We start from the raw sequence: 17,572 nt of genomic DNA, 5'->3' as shown, positions 1-17,572 counted from the left end.
CATTTAATATATTTATGTGATAAAGCACTGAATCAGTTCACCAATTTTTGTGTGTCTCAACCGTGCAAGCTACGCTCTAAGCCTCTAATAAATCATTTGTAGTATCTGATATGATTTAAATTAAATTTCTCAATTTACATATATATATAGTGATGGTAATCAATGGCTAAGAGAAGGACGGGTTGAATCTTAACATCTTTTTGCTGAGTGTTACTTTCTGCCCTTTGAAATATCTTTAAGAGATTTTTCTTTTTTTTTGTCTCGTAACTAGTCAAGAGACATTTTCTTTTTGTCTCGTAATCAATCAGGAGATATTTTTCAATTTTGTCTGCTATGCAACAGAAACAGAAATGGAATAGAAGAGAGAGAGAATCACACCAAGAAATATCCTGATTCAGCTGCTAAGTGCAATGCAGTCTACATCCAGTTTCCATCACAATAATGATGGAATTTCACTATAATCATCTTGATTACAAACACCAATTATCCCTAGGAACTACCCTTCCTATCCGGGACAAGTCCAGAATCTATCCCCAATACTGAACTTGACTTGGTCACCTACCAAGCTTTCAACTGCTAAGTGCTAATCCAACTTGCAAGGGGATTCCCACAGAATCATGATACACAACACAGATGTACAAAGGACCTCCAAGACATCTATGGCTTTTTCTTTAATTTTGTACCCTCTGCCTTTTTTCACTCTTACAAACCTCACACTGTTTGCCTTTATCACCATGAGACTCAGACAGACAAAACTAAAGAAAATACAAAATAGAAAACATTGAAGGAGAAGAACTTCTGTTAGCTTGAGTAGCTATGAGAACTCTGTGCTTACTCTCCTTGATTCCAACCCTTGGTCGTTCACCCTTATTATAGAAGGGGAAGCTTCCAAGGTTAAAATCGGTCCAACCGAGCCAATTTCTTCTTCTTCAACACCAAAACCGGTTTGGACAGAGAGAGGAGAGAGGGAAACCGAAATCAAAACAACATGCATGTACCTCTCTCTCATCCCTTCTCATCAAGCTTCATCAATCTGAGCCTTCCATCTTGACTTTATCCCCAAGAAAGATTTCTGACCCTTGACGAACTCTTGATCCTTGACAGCTCCATCTGTTCTATTTTTGCTTCTTCCTCCACGTAGCTACAGTAGCTACCTTCTGTGATGAATGAACAAAAAGTAGAAACGAGCTTCACCTTAGGGATCTTCTTCTCTGACCGAATTGGATTGCTACCACTTTAGACATGGAGATCTTGAAGCTTCTTCTCCACATCTTGTCTTTAGTGGCAAAAATCCTAGTCACGCGATACTGTATATCTTCTTTTTGCAAGGGCCATCATCACTTTGGCCGCTTGCTTCTTCCTAGCTTCTTTGCTTCTTCTTCTGATAGCTTGCATCTTCTTCTACTGACAGATGAAGTGACAGAAACATAGAGAGAGAAGAGAAAGAAGAGAAAAAGGAAACTCTGTAAGCAATGAATACAATTAATCCAAATTAAATTCCACTTTCATTTTCCTATGTCCAGTGGCATGTAAAGCATTAAAAGCAATCAAATCAATGTAGACTTTCTCTTTCATGTTATCAATGTAATTAACTTGGTTTAATTGAATTTGAATTCCATTCCTTAGTGGGAGTAGGTAACCGAACTCAATCATGCTCCATTTCATTCTTCCTTATTTCAATTTCGGACCCATGATGATATTGGGCCAGGACAATTATATCTTGGGCTTTGTTATCAGTTTTCATATCCCAATCAATACAAATAATAATTCAGCCATAATACTTGAATATTTTTGTACCACATGCTGAATATTTTTCCAACCTATTGGGCTTTTTGTTGCATATGTCCATTGATCAAAATACTGCACTCAAAACAGAAATTATTAATCAAATAATTTTGAAACCAAAATTAAATTAATAATTCCTAATAATAATTTTTAACAATATTTGATCATCATATTAATTTGGAGTTTTTCAAACTCATCAACTTTGTTAGTGTGTGTGTGTGTGTGTATATATATATATATAGAAGTCATCGTAATATCCTTGTAATCAGAGTGATGTAGCCAGAAGTGTGACATTCTGGTGGTGAACGTGTTACATTATGGTATCCGAACAGTCTTTCTGTAGATCCTGAGGAATGGACTGACTATGTTTCATTGCATATTCTAAGCGTCTATCATGTAGTAGGTCTTGTCTAGCTGACAAGAGGTAGAGCTTTATGCACATAACTATCTACTGATTTAACTCTGTTAGCCTACCATGCACATTTCATGGTATTCAGTTTGGCCAACTTGATGCTATTGGTCTTAGTATTTGGTTGTGCTTTACCTATTTTAATATCTTAGATATTTTTCCTCGCCCTTGTTATCGATTTTTTTTTTGTAAAGAGGGATAGGAATTGTAATTATATATCTATGTAATATCTTCGCTATCAGAGTGGCACAGCCAGAAGCGTGACATTCTGATAGTAAGGATGTTATAAAATGCAGCAAATATTATGATGCATGTCTGTCCTACGCACCATGAGCTCACTCATAGATTGACTAGCCGCAACCTGACGTTACCCGGGACCAAACCTAGATATAGTTTCTTAACTGTGTACACTCAACATATGTGCCTCATGGGCAGAACCATGTGCATTCAAGGCACTCGACAGTTGTTGCAGAGCTTGACGCCACGGTATGCCCCCAGTTGAGAAACAAAATTCATTATATAAGTTAGCATTCTTATATTCATTCCAGCACTGGTCAGGTGGGACAAAACCTTAGCTCTGTTAGGCAGACATTAATTCATAAGCATCTTCGAGTTTCATTTTTTCGTTTTACAGCTTTTAGGACATCTCTGTTTAAGATTTTATTTTATTCTCTATGGAACATTTGTCCTTAGTCTTTTTACATATTGCCAATTATGCTCTTAAATTCTTTTAAGTTAAACATTGTGTCATTTATTTTTCTAAAATGACCATTACATCTTCAATCTTTTTATAAAAGACTTTTATATCCTTCTTTCTTTTTAATTACTATTTTCTCTTTGACATTTTATTAAAAACCTTTTATCTTTAATGTTCCATTCTTATCATTATTTTAACCTTATATTTTATCAAAATAACCATTTTATCCCTAAGACTCCATATTTGCCATTTTAACCCCATATTTTTCTAAATTGACCATTTTACTCGTAATATCTTTCAAGTTATCAATTTAATCTTAATTTCTTTCTTAATGACACTTCTGATAGTGATTAATAACTTTAACATGTATAACCTTAAAACACATGTTAATTAAATCATCTTCTTGAATTATATATTACTCTTATTGTATAATATGTTATGTATAAAAATTAAAAAATATTATATATATATATATATATTTTAAATATAATGTTTCATATATTTTAAATATATATTTTATATTTTAGTTTTAATTTGATAACTGATTTTTAATTTTAGACAGTAAGAATAAATTTGGCTTGAAAATTACTTGACTAACCAATTAGACTATCTTCAAAACATATGCATTGCCCCATAATTACAACAAAACAAACAAAAAACTATAAAAAGATCATCACAATTTATGCACGTTTTCAATAATAACAGAACTTTATAAAACTATAAAAACACCAAGACTAAATTGATTATTCACTAGTCACTGGAAAAAAAATTGATTATTAACTATAACAATCAAGCATGCAGATTATTGAAGTACCTGTTGTGATTGTAGGTGCAGGACCAGCTGGAATAGCAACCGCAGGGTGCCTCAACAAACTCAGAATCTCTAACATTGTTCTTGAAAGAGATGATTGCCCTGTTTCTCTTTGGAGGAAAAGAGCCTATGATCGTTTGAAACTACACTTAGGAAAAGACTTTTGTAGCCTTCCACATTATCCTTTTCCTTCTGACTTTCCCAATTTTGTCCCTAGGGTTGATTTCTTGCGCTACATTGACTCTTACATCGCGCATTTCAACATTTCCATCAACTACAACTGCTCTGTTGACTCTGCTTTCATTGACCAAAGCAATGGAAAGTGGAGGCTCCTTGTTACCAACAACTCTTCCGGTGTCGACGAGATCTATGAAGCGGAGTTTCTGGTGGTTGCGAGTGGAGAGAATAGTGAAGAGTACATCCCAAACATTAAAGGACTTGAGAACTATCAAGGAGAGTCCATGCATTGTAGCAAGTATTTGAATGGGAGAGAAATGTACAAGAAGAATGTTTTGGTTGTTGGATGTGGCAATTCTGGCATGGAAATTGCTTATGATCTTTCAACTTGGGGTGCATATACCTCTATTGTCGTCAGAAGTCAGGTAAATTATTTTTCTATCTAGATATGTAACTATTTATATGTCTGTATCTTTGAAAAAGATGGTTTTATAATTTTTGAAATTAGAGTGTTAATAAATCAACTTAAAATATATATGAGCTATTTAATTATGTGAAGAGAAAGTTTATCTAGCCAGCACTTAATTAGTAAAAAAAAAAGTGAATAATTTTATATAATTAGATATAATCTCACACTATTAAAAACAATAATGATAACTAATTAATTGCTACAAATCACAAAATTAGCTGGCCCTAACATTTCTCTTATGTAAATTCTTGTGCTTGCAATCAAATTGCATGCATTGCATCTGTTCTAATATATGAACCCTATAGAGTTCAAAATAACCAACAAAATTTAATAGTGGGTGTATGCTATTCATTCAGGTGCATTATTTTACTAAGGAAATGGTGTATGCGGGTATGTTGATGCTGAAACACTTCATGGTGGATAAAGTGGACAAGATGATGGTTCTTATGAGCAAATTGAAGTATGGGAATATGTTTAAGTATGGTTTGACGAGGCCAAAGGAGGGACCTTTTGCACTCAAAATAAAAGGTGGTACTACTCCTACCATTGATGTTGGTTGTATAGAAAAGATTAAGAAGGGAAAAGTGAAGGTAATAAATACATATATACTTGTTTAATGCTAGATAATCAATTTTTTAAGATCAGTCGATTTTTTAAAATTATTTTATTTATCTAAAATTTTAGATTTTAAATTATAAATCTAAACATTAAAGTCGGTTAATGTTGTTTAAGTAAAAGTTAATTTTTTTATACTTTTTTAGTTAATTAATTATAATTTGTAAATTGATTTCTTAATTAACAATGGGTTCTATCCGATCAATTAGTTATCCTTGTCTTAAATTAAATTTAGGTTTATCCTGGTATTTCAAGTATCAAGGAAGGAAAGGTAGTTAAATTTGTTGATGGACAACATGCTCATTTCGATGCAATCATCTTTGCTACTGGATACAAAACCAATGTGCTGAAGTGGCTTAAGGTGCGTATATTTATATTTTTATTTCGGAAATAATATAGTATTTCCTAAAGAAACAAATCTATTCAATGGATAGTGGGTATAGTAGTCTCAAATTCAATTTTAAATTATAAAAATATTTTATAACAAAAAAGAATAAACAAAACCAACTAGAACTTGTCTTATTTAATATAGATTAATAATAAATTTTGACTTTTTTTTGGTCTTTGTAGTGTTACCGTTTAGATTAATGTACTTAATAAATATGTTTGTGTAATTAATTGTGTTACATTTTTGGCCGTTCAGGATTACAAGAATCTATTCAATGAGAATGGAATGCCAAAACCAAGTTACCCAAATCATTGGAAAGGAGAACATGGAATTTACAGTGCTGGATTTTCGAAAAGAGGATTAGAAGGCATCTCATTTGATGCGAAGAAAATAGCAAATGATATCAACTTCACTTTGACTTCAAGGGTCAATCAAATTACATCTTAGTGCTATTTTACTGTGATACATGCAATTAAGCTGATCGATTTATTGAAATAAGATGAAAACTTTTGCAGTCGATTTTACGTAAAGTTAATAGCTGAGAACAATTAAATGACTTAATTGATTTAACTAAATTTTAGTTAACTTAATTGATTTAACTAAATTTTAGTTAACTTAATTGATTTAACTAAATTTTAGTTAACTTAATTGATTTAACTAAATTTTAGTTAACTTAATTGATTTAACTAAATTTTAGTTAACTTAATTGATTTAACTAAATTTTTATCTAACAGCTCTCAATTATCAATTTTACGTAAAGTTGACTGCACTTGAATTTTCACCTTAAAATAATTGTATGGCTGACCCAACATGAGTCATATGGAGAGGTCTATATAACGATAAAGGTTAAAGTTGTATTAGTGTATTTTGTTTACTCTCATTCATTGTGGTGTATAAATACCTCACATCGTCCTTTTATTAATAGCAATGTATAATCACATTTTCTATATTAATATCAAATACAATTCACTCTCTTTTCTCTTTGTATCATTCTTTCTTTGTCTTTCTTAGCACACAAGAAACTGGGCATTACTAAGCTCAGTTCATGATTCTTCATTACTTTTTCGATTAAGTTCACATGGTATCAAAGCCTTTTAATCATCCATGGCTATCACACTTCCTTCTATCAGTTTCAAAAATTATTTGGCTCCAATCTTAAATAAACTTGATTACAAAAACTTTGTAACTTAGCAACAACATGCTTTATTTGCTATCAAAGGTCAGAACCTTGAAGATCATATACAAGAAAATAAAATACTTCCCCAATTCGATTCTAATGCAGCCAAAGCAAGCTACCCTACTAATACAACTTAGCCTTTATCCTTATAGCTATATCTCTCAATACAAACTGACAATGCAATAAAATTCTTGTCACACATTTTTAAGTATATTTTTACAGTAAAATAGTATTAATTATAGACTTTTAATTTCTGCTTTCATACATACCAACAACAAAGTGTGATTGAGAGAAAATACAGGCACATTATTGTTAAAATGGATTTTACTCATTTTTCCATAGCCAAACTTCCTAAAATCTTTTAGGAAGATGCTTTTTTAACAGCTGCCTATTTGATAAATCGTCATCCTTCTAAGAGTTTTGTTCCGACCCGGCCCACTAGCGAGTCAGGTCCGTGTGCAGACTTTCTAGTCAAGGTAGTTGGTGATGCACCCGAGAATACAAGTACACGGTGGAAGCTTCATGTTGACGGAGCCTCCAACCAAGCGTTCGGAGGGGCAGGGATAATTGATGAGCGGATATTTTATACACTTTTTGGCGTTATTTTTATATAGTTTTCATTATGTTTTGTTTAAGTTTTATTATATTTTTATAGGTTTTAGTGCAAAATTCATATTTTTGGATTCTACTTTGAGTTTGTGTGTTTTATGGTGATTTCAGGTATTTTCTGGCTGAAATTGAGGAGCTTGAGCAAAAGTCTGATTCAGAGACAGAGAAAGGACTGCAGATGCTGTCAGGATCTGACCTCCGTGCACTCGAGGAGCTTTTCTGGAGCTACGGAAGTCCAAACAGCGCACTCTCAATGGCTATGGAAAGCTAACATCCAGGGATTTCTAGAAATATATAATAATCCATACTTTACTTTGGAAATGAAGGCCCAAAACTAGCGTTCAACGCCAGCCACTACCCTATTCTTGGTGTTCAACGCCCACAAGGGAGCAGCTGGCGTCCGATGCCCAAAAGGGAGTCCCAAGCCAGCGTTCAACGCCCCTAAGGGGTACTAGCTCATGGATTTCACTAAAGCTCAGCCCGAACACTCACCAAGTGGGCCCCAGAAGTGGATTTTCACACGATCAACTTTGTTTATCTTATTTCTGTAATTCTTAGTTAGCATATTAGTATATATAGGAGGAGATCACCCTAACTCCCCCCCATTCAAATACTTCACTACTTTTGTACAGTATGAGTCACTAACTTCCTAAGGTTAAGGTTAGGAGCTCTTCTGAGTTTCATGGATCAATAATATTACTGTTTTAGTTCAATATGTCTGATTCTATTCTCTTATGCATTCTCGTTCTTCATCTCATGAATTGAGGGTGACCAATGACAATCACCCTTGTTCTACATGGGTTCCGTGCGAGTCCTGACCCGGATAGCATTGAACCAAAGCTAGATATTGCATTGCGGATTCCAATAGAGTACATGGGCAACTTTGGATATGTGACATGAAATTCCGTTGATCGTGGGTAAGTAAGGTCTTTGTGGCGTTAAGGCTAGAGTCAGAGAAGCAGGACTTTCTGATCCGGAAGATCTTCCTTGTCTGTGGCACCTTGAGTAGGATCGTGAAGGGGAGTGGATTGCTTAGAGCTTCATCTTCTACTATAGTGAGAGACCTAGAGGTGGCTTGATGAGAGGACATGAGTCACTTCAACATAGTAGATTGCTACAGTGGAGGAGGTTAACTTGATGAGAGGACATGAGTTAATCACTTACGGCTGCCATTGAATGAATCAGAAAGTTATTGAAGTAGACAGTAAGAAAAGTTAATCCGGAAAGACAAAGCATCGTCGAAGCCTCAACCGTTCTTATACCATTGATTTCACACCTATCTAGTATCGTTTTATTTATTTATTCTATTTTATGCGTTTTTCGTGACAAACTATAATTTCAATCCGCCTAACTAAGATATGCAAGGTAACCACTGCTTGCTAAAACCAAAAATCTCCGTGGGATCGACCCTCACTCACCTGAGTAATTACTTGGACGACCCGGTATACTTGCCAGTCTATCTGTACGAAACCTGCGGAGCCAGTTTTGTGCACCAAGTTTTTGGCGTCGTTGCCAGGGATTGTTTGGTTTTGACAAACTACCAAATTATCTTGTTGCTTAGATTAGGTACTTTTTACTATTTTGTCTCATTCTTCTATCCTCATTCTTCTTTCTTCTTCACATCTCATAGGGAGTTCTCTATTCTTTGACATAGAGCCCCCATTTTTTTTCTTTCTTGTCTTCTTTTTCTTGTTTATGAGTAGGAACAGAGAAAAAGAACCTCTCTTTGATCCTGATCCTGAACCTAAAAGGACCTTAAGGAAGCGTTTACAACAAGTTAAAGCACAACATTCTGGAAGAGACCTCATAGAACTTTTCGAACAAGAAACTGAAAATACAAGCATGGCAGCCAAACAGAACAATGGAGGAGATGCAAGGAAGGTTCTTGGTGACTTTACTACACCCACTTCTAACTTCTATGGAAGAAGTATCTCCATACCTGCAATTAGAGCAAATAACTTTGAGCTAAAGCCTCAGTTAGTCTCTCTAATGCAACAGAATTATAAATTCCATGGACTTCCACTGGAAGATCCACATCAGTTCTTATCTGAATTCTTGCAAATCTGTGACACTATTAAGACCAATGGAGTGGATCCTGAGGTCTACAGACTGATGCTTTTCCCCTTTGCTGTCAGAGACAGAGCTAGGCTGTGGTTGGATTCTCAACCTAAAGAAAGCCTAGACTCTTGGGAAAAGTTGGTCAATGCTTTCTTGGCCAAGTTTTTTCCACCTCAAAAGATGACCAAGCTCAGGGTGGAAGTTCAAACTTTCAGACAAAAAGAGAGTGAATCCCTCTATGAAGCTTAGGAAAGATACAAGTAACTGATCAGGAGATGTCCTCCTGACATGCTCTCATAATGGACTATCCTAGGTATCTTCTATGATGGTCTATCTGAGATGTCCAAGATGTCAAAGATGTCATTGGACCATTCTGCAGGTGGATCACTCCACTTGAAGAAAACACCTAAAGAGGCACAAGAACTCATTGAAATGGTTGCAAATAACCAATTCATGTACACTTCTGAGAGAAACCCTGTGAACAATGGGGTAGCTCAGAAGAAAAGAGTCCTGAAAGTTGACACTCTGAATGTCATATTGGCTCAGAACAAGATCTTGACCCAACAGGTCAATATGATCTCTCAGCACTTGACTGGAATGCAAGCTGCAGCTAGCAGCACTCAAGACACCTCCTATGATGGAGATGCCTATGATCCAGATCAACCCATGCTGGAAGCGGTGAATTACATGGTAGAACCCTATGCAAAACACTTACAACTCCTCTTGGAAGAATCATCCTAACCTTTCATGGAAGGATTAACAGAAGCCTCAGCAAGGCTTCAACAATAATCAAGGTGGAAGAACCCAAAATAGGTTTATCAACAGACCACCATTCCCATCTTCTCAGCAACAGATGGAAACTTCTAAAAGCAGAGCATTTCTAACTTAGCAACCACAGTCTCTGAACTCTCTAAGACCACTCACAGTTTCATAACAGAAACTAGGTCCTCTATCAGAAATCTGGAGGTACAAGTTGGTCAACTGAGCAAGAGAATTTCTGAGACCCCTCCTAACACTCTTCCTAGTAACACTGAAGTAAATCCAAGAGAAGAGTGCAAGGCCATCACAGTGAACACTGAGGCCAAATCTGAGGGGGATTCTCTGGCGTTGAACGCCAGTAAGGAGGTCCTTATTGGGCATGCAATGCCCAATACAGTACCCTCACTAGCATTGAACGCCAGTAAAGGGATACAAGCTGGGCATTCAACGCCCAAAGAAACACAAGTCCTAGCATTAAATGCCACAATAGGAGTAGTTGGGTACCCCAAGCCCACTGAGAACTCTTCTATTGAAGAATTGATGGAACCAAAGGTTCATGAGGAACCCATTGAAGTTCCCTTGAATGCTTGGTTGAAAATTTTAGAATCTGAAGAGTACTCCTCCTCTGATGAGGAAGAGGAAACTAGGAAAGAGCAAGTTGCTCGGTACCTAGAAATTCTGATGAAACTGAATGCTAAGCTATTTGGCACAGAGACATTGGAGGAAGAACCTCCAGTGCTCACCAAGGAACTCAATGCCTTGGTTCAGTAGAAACTTCCTCAGAAGCTGTCGGATCCTAGACACTTCCTAATTCCTTGCACAATGGGCACCGTTACCTTTGAGAAGGATCTGTGTGACCAAGGGTCAAGCATAAACCTTATGCCACTCTCTGTAATGGAAAGGTTGGGAATCTTTGAGGTACAAGCTGCAAGAATCTCACTAGAGATGGCAGACAAGTCAATGAAAAAGGCTTATGGCCGTGTAGAGGATGTCTTAGGTAAGGTTGAGAACCTTTACATCCCTGCAGATTTTATAATCCTGGATACTGAGGAGGAAGAGGATGACTTAATCATTCTTGGAAGATCCTTCCTAGCCACTGCCAATGCCATCATTGATGTAGCAAAGGGAGAGCTGATTCTACAGCTATGGGAGGACCACATCTTATTCAAGATGCCTAGCCCTAACTCTCCCTCTGACAAAAGAGAGACAGTTGTGCAACACCTAGTGTTCCAACCCCCTCTCAGTGCAAAGTTATACAGAGCCCCCAGACACCAATTCTAAGTTTGGTGTTGGGAAGCCATCATCAAGCACTGAGAATAAATGTACTAAGAAGAAAGTACCTAAAGGGTGGAGGGATAAGAAAATCCCCATTGAAGACCTCTCACCTGGTATGAGAGTTGCCTTCACTGACAACCCAGTCATTCTACACACAGTGAACAAGATCCTGTCTCTAGAGCATGTGGAGCTCATCCATGAGAGCACAGGCAAGAAATTCACTATAAGGGGCAAAATTCTGAGCCCATATTCACCTCCGTAAGGAGCTAACCGTCAAGCTAGTGACGTTAAAAAAGTGCTTGTTGGGAGGCAAACCAACCATAATTAAAGTTATTTCTATTTTTCATTAAGTTTACTTAAGTTATTTCAATTTAATTTTCATATTTGTTTAAGTTTGTGATCATGTGCAGTAGCTAGAACAAAAACAGAAACAGTCAGAGCTGGAAACAGAACACCCTGGAGCAAGCACCTTGCTGGCGTTGAACGCCAGACAAGGACGCCAGAGTGGGCGTTCAACGCCCATGAGGAGCAGCCTGAAGCTGGCGTTGAATGCCAGCCAGAAGCAGGAGCTGGGCGTTCAACGCCCACAACGGGGCATGGAACTCGAATTCCCTAGCCTCTCAGGATCAGTGGGTCCCACAGAATCTCCACCTACCCCACCTTCTTCTCTCTCTTACTTTCACTCTTCCCCACATACTCTTTCCTATAAACCCTAACCCAATCACATTCATATCTCTTCCCAAAACCATCATAACTCCCACCAACCCCCACCCACTTCAAATTCAAATTTCCCACCCAATTCTCACCCATTCATTCGAACCCTACCCTATCCCACCCCTATAAATACCCCCTTCTTCCTACCTTTTATACACACACTATTCATACACTTAAGCCTCACTTGGCTGAACCACTATCCTCCTCTTTCTTCACCTATTATCTTCATCTTCTACTCTTTTCTTCATATTTTGCTTGAGGATGAGCAAAGCTTTTAAGTTTGGTGTTAGAAAAGCCTTGCTTTTTGTTTTCCATTCATACTTTTGGCACCCAAAGTCGGAGAATCCTCTAGAAAGAGGAAAGAGAAAGCAGTTGCTTCCACCTCCGAATCTTAGGAGATGGAGAGATTCATCACCAAAGCTCATCAAGACCACTTCTATGAAGTAGTGGCAAAGAAGAAGGTGATTCCTAAAGTCCCCTTTAGGCTAAAAAGAATGAGTACCCAGAGATCCGAAGAGAAATTCGGAGGAAAGGTTAGAAAGTCCTAACCAATATGATTCCGGAAGTTGGAATCTTGATGGTGCAAGGGTTCTATGCTAATACATGGGTCACTATAACCATGACACTAGCGTGAACCCACATCCCAAAAATTGGAGCACCATGGTCCGATGGTGACCCTTGGATTTCAGCCTAGAGAGTGTAAGGTTGGCGCTCCACTTGCCAATGATGTAAGGAGACCCACATCCTTACACAAGGAGAGTCAATTTTGATCAAAGGTTGGACCGAGTCCTTTCAGACATTTATGTGGAAGGAGCTCAATGGAAGATGGATACTCAAGGCAAGCCTATCCAACTAAGAAAGCTCGACCTCAAGCCTGTAGCTAGGGGATAACTAGAATTCATCCAATGCTCTATCATCCCTACTAGCAATCGGTCAGAAGTGACCATTGACAGAGCCATTATGATTCATTGCATCATGATTAGAAGTGAGGTGGAGATACATGAGGTAATACCTCAAGAGTTGTACAAGAAAGCTGAAAGGACTTCCACCTTATCAAGGTTAGTGTTTTCCCACTTTATCTGTCATCTATGCAATTCAGCTAGAATTGTCATAGAAGGAGACATCTCCATTGAAGAGGACAAGCCCATCACTAAAAGAAGGATGGAGAAAACTAGAGAGCCTACACATACACCTCAATAAGAGCATGTGGAGCTGCCTCAACAAAAAATCTCTGAGATGCCTCAAGTGATGCATTTTTTTCCCCAAGGCTACTGGGAGAAATTGTACACTTCTCTAAGAGAACTAAGTTCCAACATGGATCAGTTGGGGATGAGACATCAAGAACATTCCACCATCTTCCATGAAATAAGAGAATACCAAAGGGCCATGAGAGAAGATTAAAGAGTTATGAAGGAAGAACAACAAAGGCAGGGGCGTGACATAGAAGAAATCAAGCACTCCATTGGATCCTCCAGAAGGAGTAGTAGCCGCCATCACTAAGGTGGATTCGTTCCCTTAATTCCCTTTGCTTATGTTATTTTTATGTTTTTCATGTATTTTGTTTTATTATCTGTTTCTAGTGCATGATCATCCTTATGTCTTAAAGCTATGAATTATTCCACTGAGTTTCATGGATCAATAATATTACTGTTTTAGTTCAATATGTCTGATTCTATTCCCTTATGCATTCTTGTTCTTCATCTCATGAATTGAGGGTGACCAGTGACAATCACCCTTATTCTACATGGGTTCCTGCGAGTCCTGACCCGGATAGCGTTGAACCAAAGCTAGAGATTGCATTACGAATTTCAATAGAGTACCTGGGCAACTTTGGATACGTGACATGAAATCCCATTGACCGTGGGTAAGTGAGGTCTCTGTGGCGTTAAGGCTAGAGTCAGAGAAGTAACACTTTCTGATATGGAAGATCTGCCTTGTCTGTGGCACCTTGAGTAGGATCGTGAAGGGGAGTGGATTGCTTAGAGCTTCATCTTCTGCTACAGTGAGAGACCTAGATGTGGCTTGATGAGAGGACACGAGTCACTTCAACATGGTGGATTGCTGTAGTGGAGGAGGTTAACTTGATGAGAGGACGAGTTAATCACTTACGGCTGCCATTGAATGAATCAGAAAGTTATTGAAGTAGACAGTAAGAAAAATTAATCCAGAAGACAAAGCATCTCCGAAGCCTCAACCGTTCTCATACCATTGATTTCACACCTATCTAGTAACATTTTATTTATTTATTCTGTTTTATGCATTTTTCGTGACAAACTATGATTTCTATCTGCCTAACTAAGATCTGCAAGGTAACCACTGTGTGCTCAAACCAACAATTTCTGTGGGATAGACTCTCACTCACCTGAGACATTACTTGGACGACCCGATATACTTGCCGGTCTATCTGTGCGAAATGTGCGGAGCCAGTTTCGTGCACCAAGAAATAATCCTCGAAAGCTCGGCTGGGATGACTTATGATCAATCAGTCAAGTTCGACTTCCCGGTCTCCAAAAACTAAGCGGAATATAAAGCCTTGATAGGGGGTTTGCTCCTTGCCAAAGAAGTCAGAGCGTCGCGAGTCGAGGTCAACAGTGACTCCCAAATTGTTACCTCCCAGGGCAACGGGACATATCACGCTAGGGACTCCTTACTTCATAAGTACTTGGAAAAGGTGAAAATGTTGTGTGAAGATTTCGAAGAGGTCACGATTCAACATGTACCCAGAGAAATAAATGCGAGAGCTGACCTCCTATCGAAGATGGCAAGCACAAAGCCAGGCATGGAAAACCAATCTTTGATTCAAGGGCTGGTAAAGGAGCCGTCGGTAACTCTCTACGTAACATAAGCGTTGAGCCCTTCCTCATGGATAGATCTGATCATCCGTTTCTTGGAGGACAGCGAACTCCCTGAGGACAAGAAGGGTGCTAGAACGGTAAAATAGGAGGTGACCAAGTATGTAGTGATACTGGGCCAGCTGTACAAATGAGGGCTTAATCAACCCCTGCTGAAGTGCTTGCGGCCCGACCAAACGGACTACGTCTTGAGCGAAGTCCATGAAGGATGATTTGGCCACCATATTGGGGGAAAGGCGTTGGCCAAGAAGCTTGTTAGATCTGGATACTATTGGCCTTCCATCATGTCGGATGCACAAGAGTTTGTGAGGAAGTATAGAAGATGCCAAGAGAATGCCAATCTTATCTGAGATACGAGTTTCCCTAGGTAAAGTACCGTGGCTTGCCACCACGTGTTCCAAGTTGATACTCGATACTCTGTTGAACCTACGATGTAAGAGGTGACCGGACACTTATAAATTCCCAGGAAGATTCTCCCATTGAGCAATTATATATAAATAAGAAAAACCAAACATAGAATCTTGGGGATGCGCGTCGGGGGACAGTCTAGGGTTTAGCAGCCGGACTTGTCGGGTTGGCTTGATAACCGACAGATGAGACTCATCAACCATAGGACAGGCATACATCATGTGCATATTGTTTGAATTGCTTGTTTATGCATTAATTGGGAATGCCTAATTGATTATAATATGCTAACTGTTATACTTGTTATCTGTATTACTTGTATTCTACCTGTGTTTGCCATTGTATGCTTGTCTGTCTGTGCAAATTCACCGGAGATGGAGGAACGGATGAAGGGTGGAGAGATTTAGTGTTCTAGCTAAGTTTTAGTTAGGTTTAGGAATCCTTAGAAGACCACCCATCTACGGTTTCTGGTTTAACCCTTTATGCTTTATAATCTGAGTGTCGGTATTCTAGGATTGCCTCTGGCATTGCTAAGACCTTATATCTTATGTAGGTAGCACCTTTACCATGCTGAGAAGCCCCGGTTCTCATCCCATACGTTATTGTTATTTTTCAGATGCAGGTCGAGAGGCACCTCGATAGGCGCCTGGAGTTCTGCAGCGAAGTGGTCATTTTGGGACTTTACTTTTGATCTTTTGTTATATATGTATAGACTCTCCTCATGTATATACTTGTTTTACTTTTGTACCTCTTAGAGGTGTATGGAGAACTAGGACTTTATGTATGTATTTTGGATTGTGGGTTATGTATATATGTATGTAAATATTCTCCGGCCAGCCTTAGCTTCGCAGGCTGAGTTAAGAGCTTGTTATTTTGTACTCTTGACTCTCTGTTATTACTTTCTATATATATATATGTTTATGATCTTTAGCTTTCTTCGTACGCAAGCAATCCTTAATCTTGAGTGTTGCGCTTTTGATTTTACAATTTTTTTTTACTTATTCTTCAAGGCTCTTAGTATACTACCTTCTTTCAACTATTATACATATGTACATTTTATTTTAGAGGTCGTAATACCACACCACCTTTGTTTTACGACTTAAGTGTAAAACTCTGTGTGTTAGGGTGTTACATTCATTATCCAAATCGTTTAATTCATCAAACATCGCATTCTGATAATCCTCAATTGGTAATTCATCTTGTCTCATTATTCTTATGGTATTGAGATTAATTTCTAAAGGTAAAACTGCATCGTGATCATAAACCAATTTTTAAGGAGACATGTTTGTCGATCCTTTGGGTTAATTTCGATAAGCCCATAATACTTGGCTTATAGTTTCATGCCAAGTTCGAGGTCTTTGACCATTTTGCTTTTTAATCAAATTAACCAGAATCTTATTTACAGCTTCAACTTGACCATTTGCCTGCGCATAATATAGAGTTGAAGTCACCATAGTTATATTTCTTGATGCTGCAAGCCTACAAAAGTTTTAACACGTTAGCCAATAAACATAGTACCTTGATCAGTACTCAATGTTTGAGGGATTCCGAATCGATGAATTATATGTTCTATAAAATCAATGATCTCATTTTGACCTACTTCTACCAAAGGAATAGCTTCGACCCATTTTATATAATAATCGATAGCCACTCGACCTCTTAACATGGGATAAGATAACATATACTTTATTAGATCCGTTTGAGCAATCACTTTTATAGTCTTTTTTGCAACCATATAACATTTCAATTTCATGCAAGCATAATAAAGAGAAAGACATAATTTCTCGATTGGAGAATATCTTGTCTCAATATCAAACATAACTCGACTTAAATAATAAATGGCCCTTTCATGACCTTCCTCATCATCTTGAGCCAGCATACACCCAATAGTATTCATCGATGCTGCAATATATAATTTCAATGACTCATGGGAACGAATGGTTGCCATTATTGGTGCTTTGGACAAATAATCTTTAATTGAATCAAACGCCTTTTGATGTTCCTCTATCCATTCATACTGAGACTCATCTTTAAGTTTGAATAAAGATGAAAAAACACATGTTTGACTAGAAAGATTAGATACAAAACGTCAAAAGAAATTAACCTTTCTCAAGAAAGATTGTACCTCCTTCTTTGATATTGATAGTGGCAACTCCAAGATTGCCTTGGCTTTATTTTGATAAATAGCAATACCTTTCTTTTGAACTACACAATCCAAAAAGTTTCCTGTAGATACCCCAAATGCACATTTTAAAAGATTCATTTTTAAACTTTTTTTGCAGATTGTGTCAAATGCTTGGCTCAAATGATTGAGATGCTGGTCTATCGAGTTTGACTTAACCATAATATCATCGATATATACTTCTATAAAT

The 17,572-nt window shown here is 37.6% G+C and overlaps 1 protein-coding gene across 1 annotated transcript; it reads left to right on the top strand.

Moving 5' to 3' along the window:
* On the top strand, positions 3,645–5,875 carry LOC107607771 (probable indole-3-pyruvate monooxygenase YUCCA11). Its single transcript, XM_016309675.2, has 4 exons — positions 3,645–4,304; positions 4,705–4,938; positions 5,199–5,324; positions 5,607–5,875. Exons 1-4 carry the CDS (start codon positions 3,687–3,689, stop codon positions 5,796–5,798), a joined length of 1,170 nt encoding a protein of 389 aa, XP_016165161.1. The 5' UTR covers positions 3,645–3,686; the 3' UTR covers positions 5,799–5,875.

The sequence above is a fragment of the Arachis ipaensis genome, chromosome B07 (assembly GCF_000816755.2).
Source record: "Arachis ipaensis cultivar K30076 chromosome B07, Araip1.1, whole genome shotgun sequence".
NCBI lineage: Eukaryota > Viridiplantae > Streptophyta > Magnoliopsida > Fabales > Fabaceae > Arachis > Arachis ipaensis.
The sequence above is the reverse complement of the archived record's forward strand: the minus strand, read 5'-3'. Positions and strand labels throughout refer to the sequence as shown.

Bases quoted from the DNA above. Each gene is read 5' to 3' on its own strand.
- LOC107607771 (XM_016309675.2), top strand. From the start codon at position 3,687: ATGCAGATTATTGAAGTACCTGTTGTGATTGTAGGTGCAGGACCAGCT. The intron at 4,939-5,198 runs GTAATAAATACA...AATTAAATTTAG, and splicing joins TTAAGAAGGGAAAAGTGAAG to GTTTATCCTGGTATTTCAAG. The intron at 5,325-5,606 runs GTGCGTATATTT...TTGGCCGTTCAG, and splicing joins ATGTGCTGAAGTGGCTTAAG to GATTACAAGAATCTATTCAA.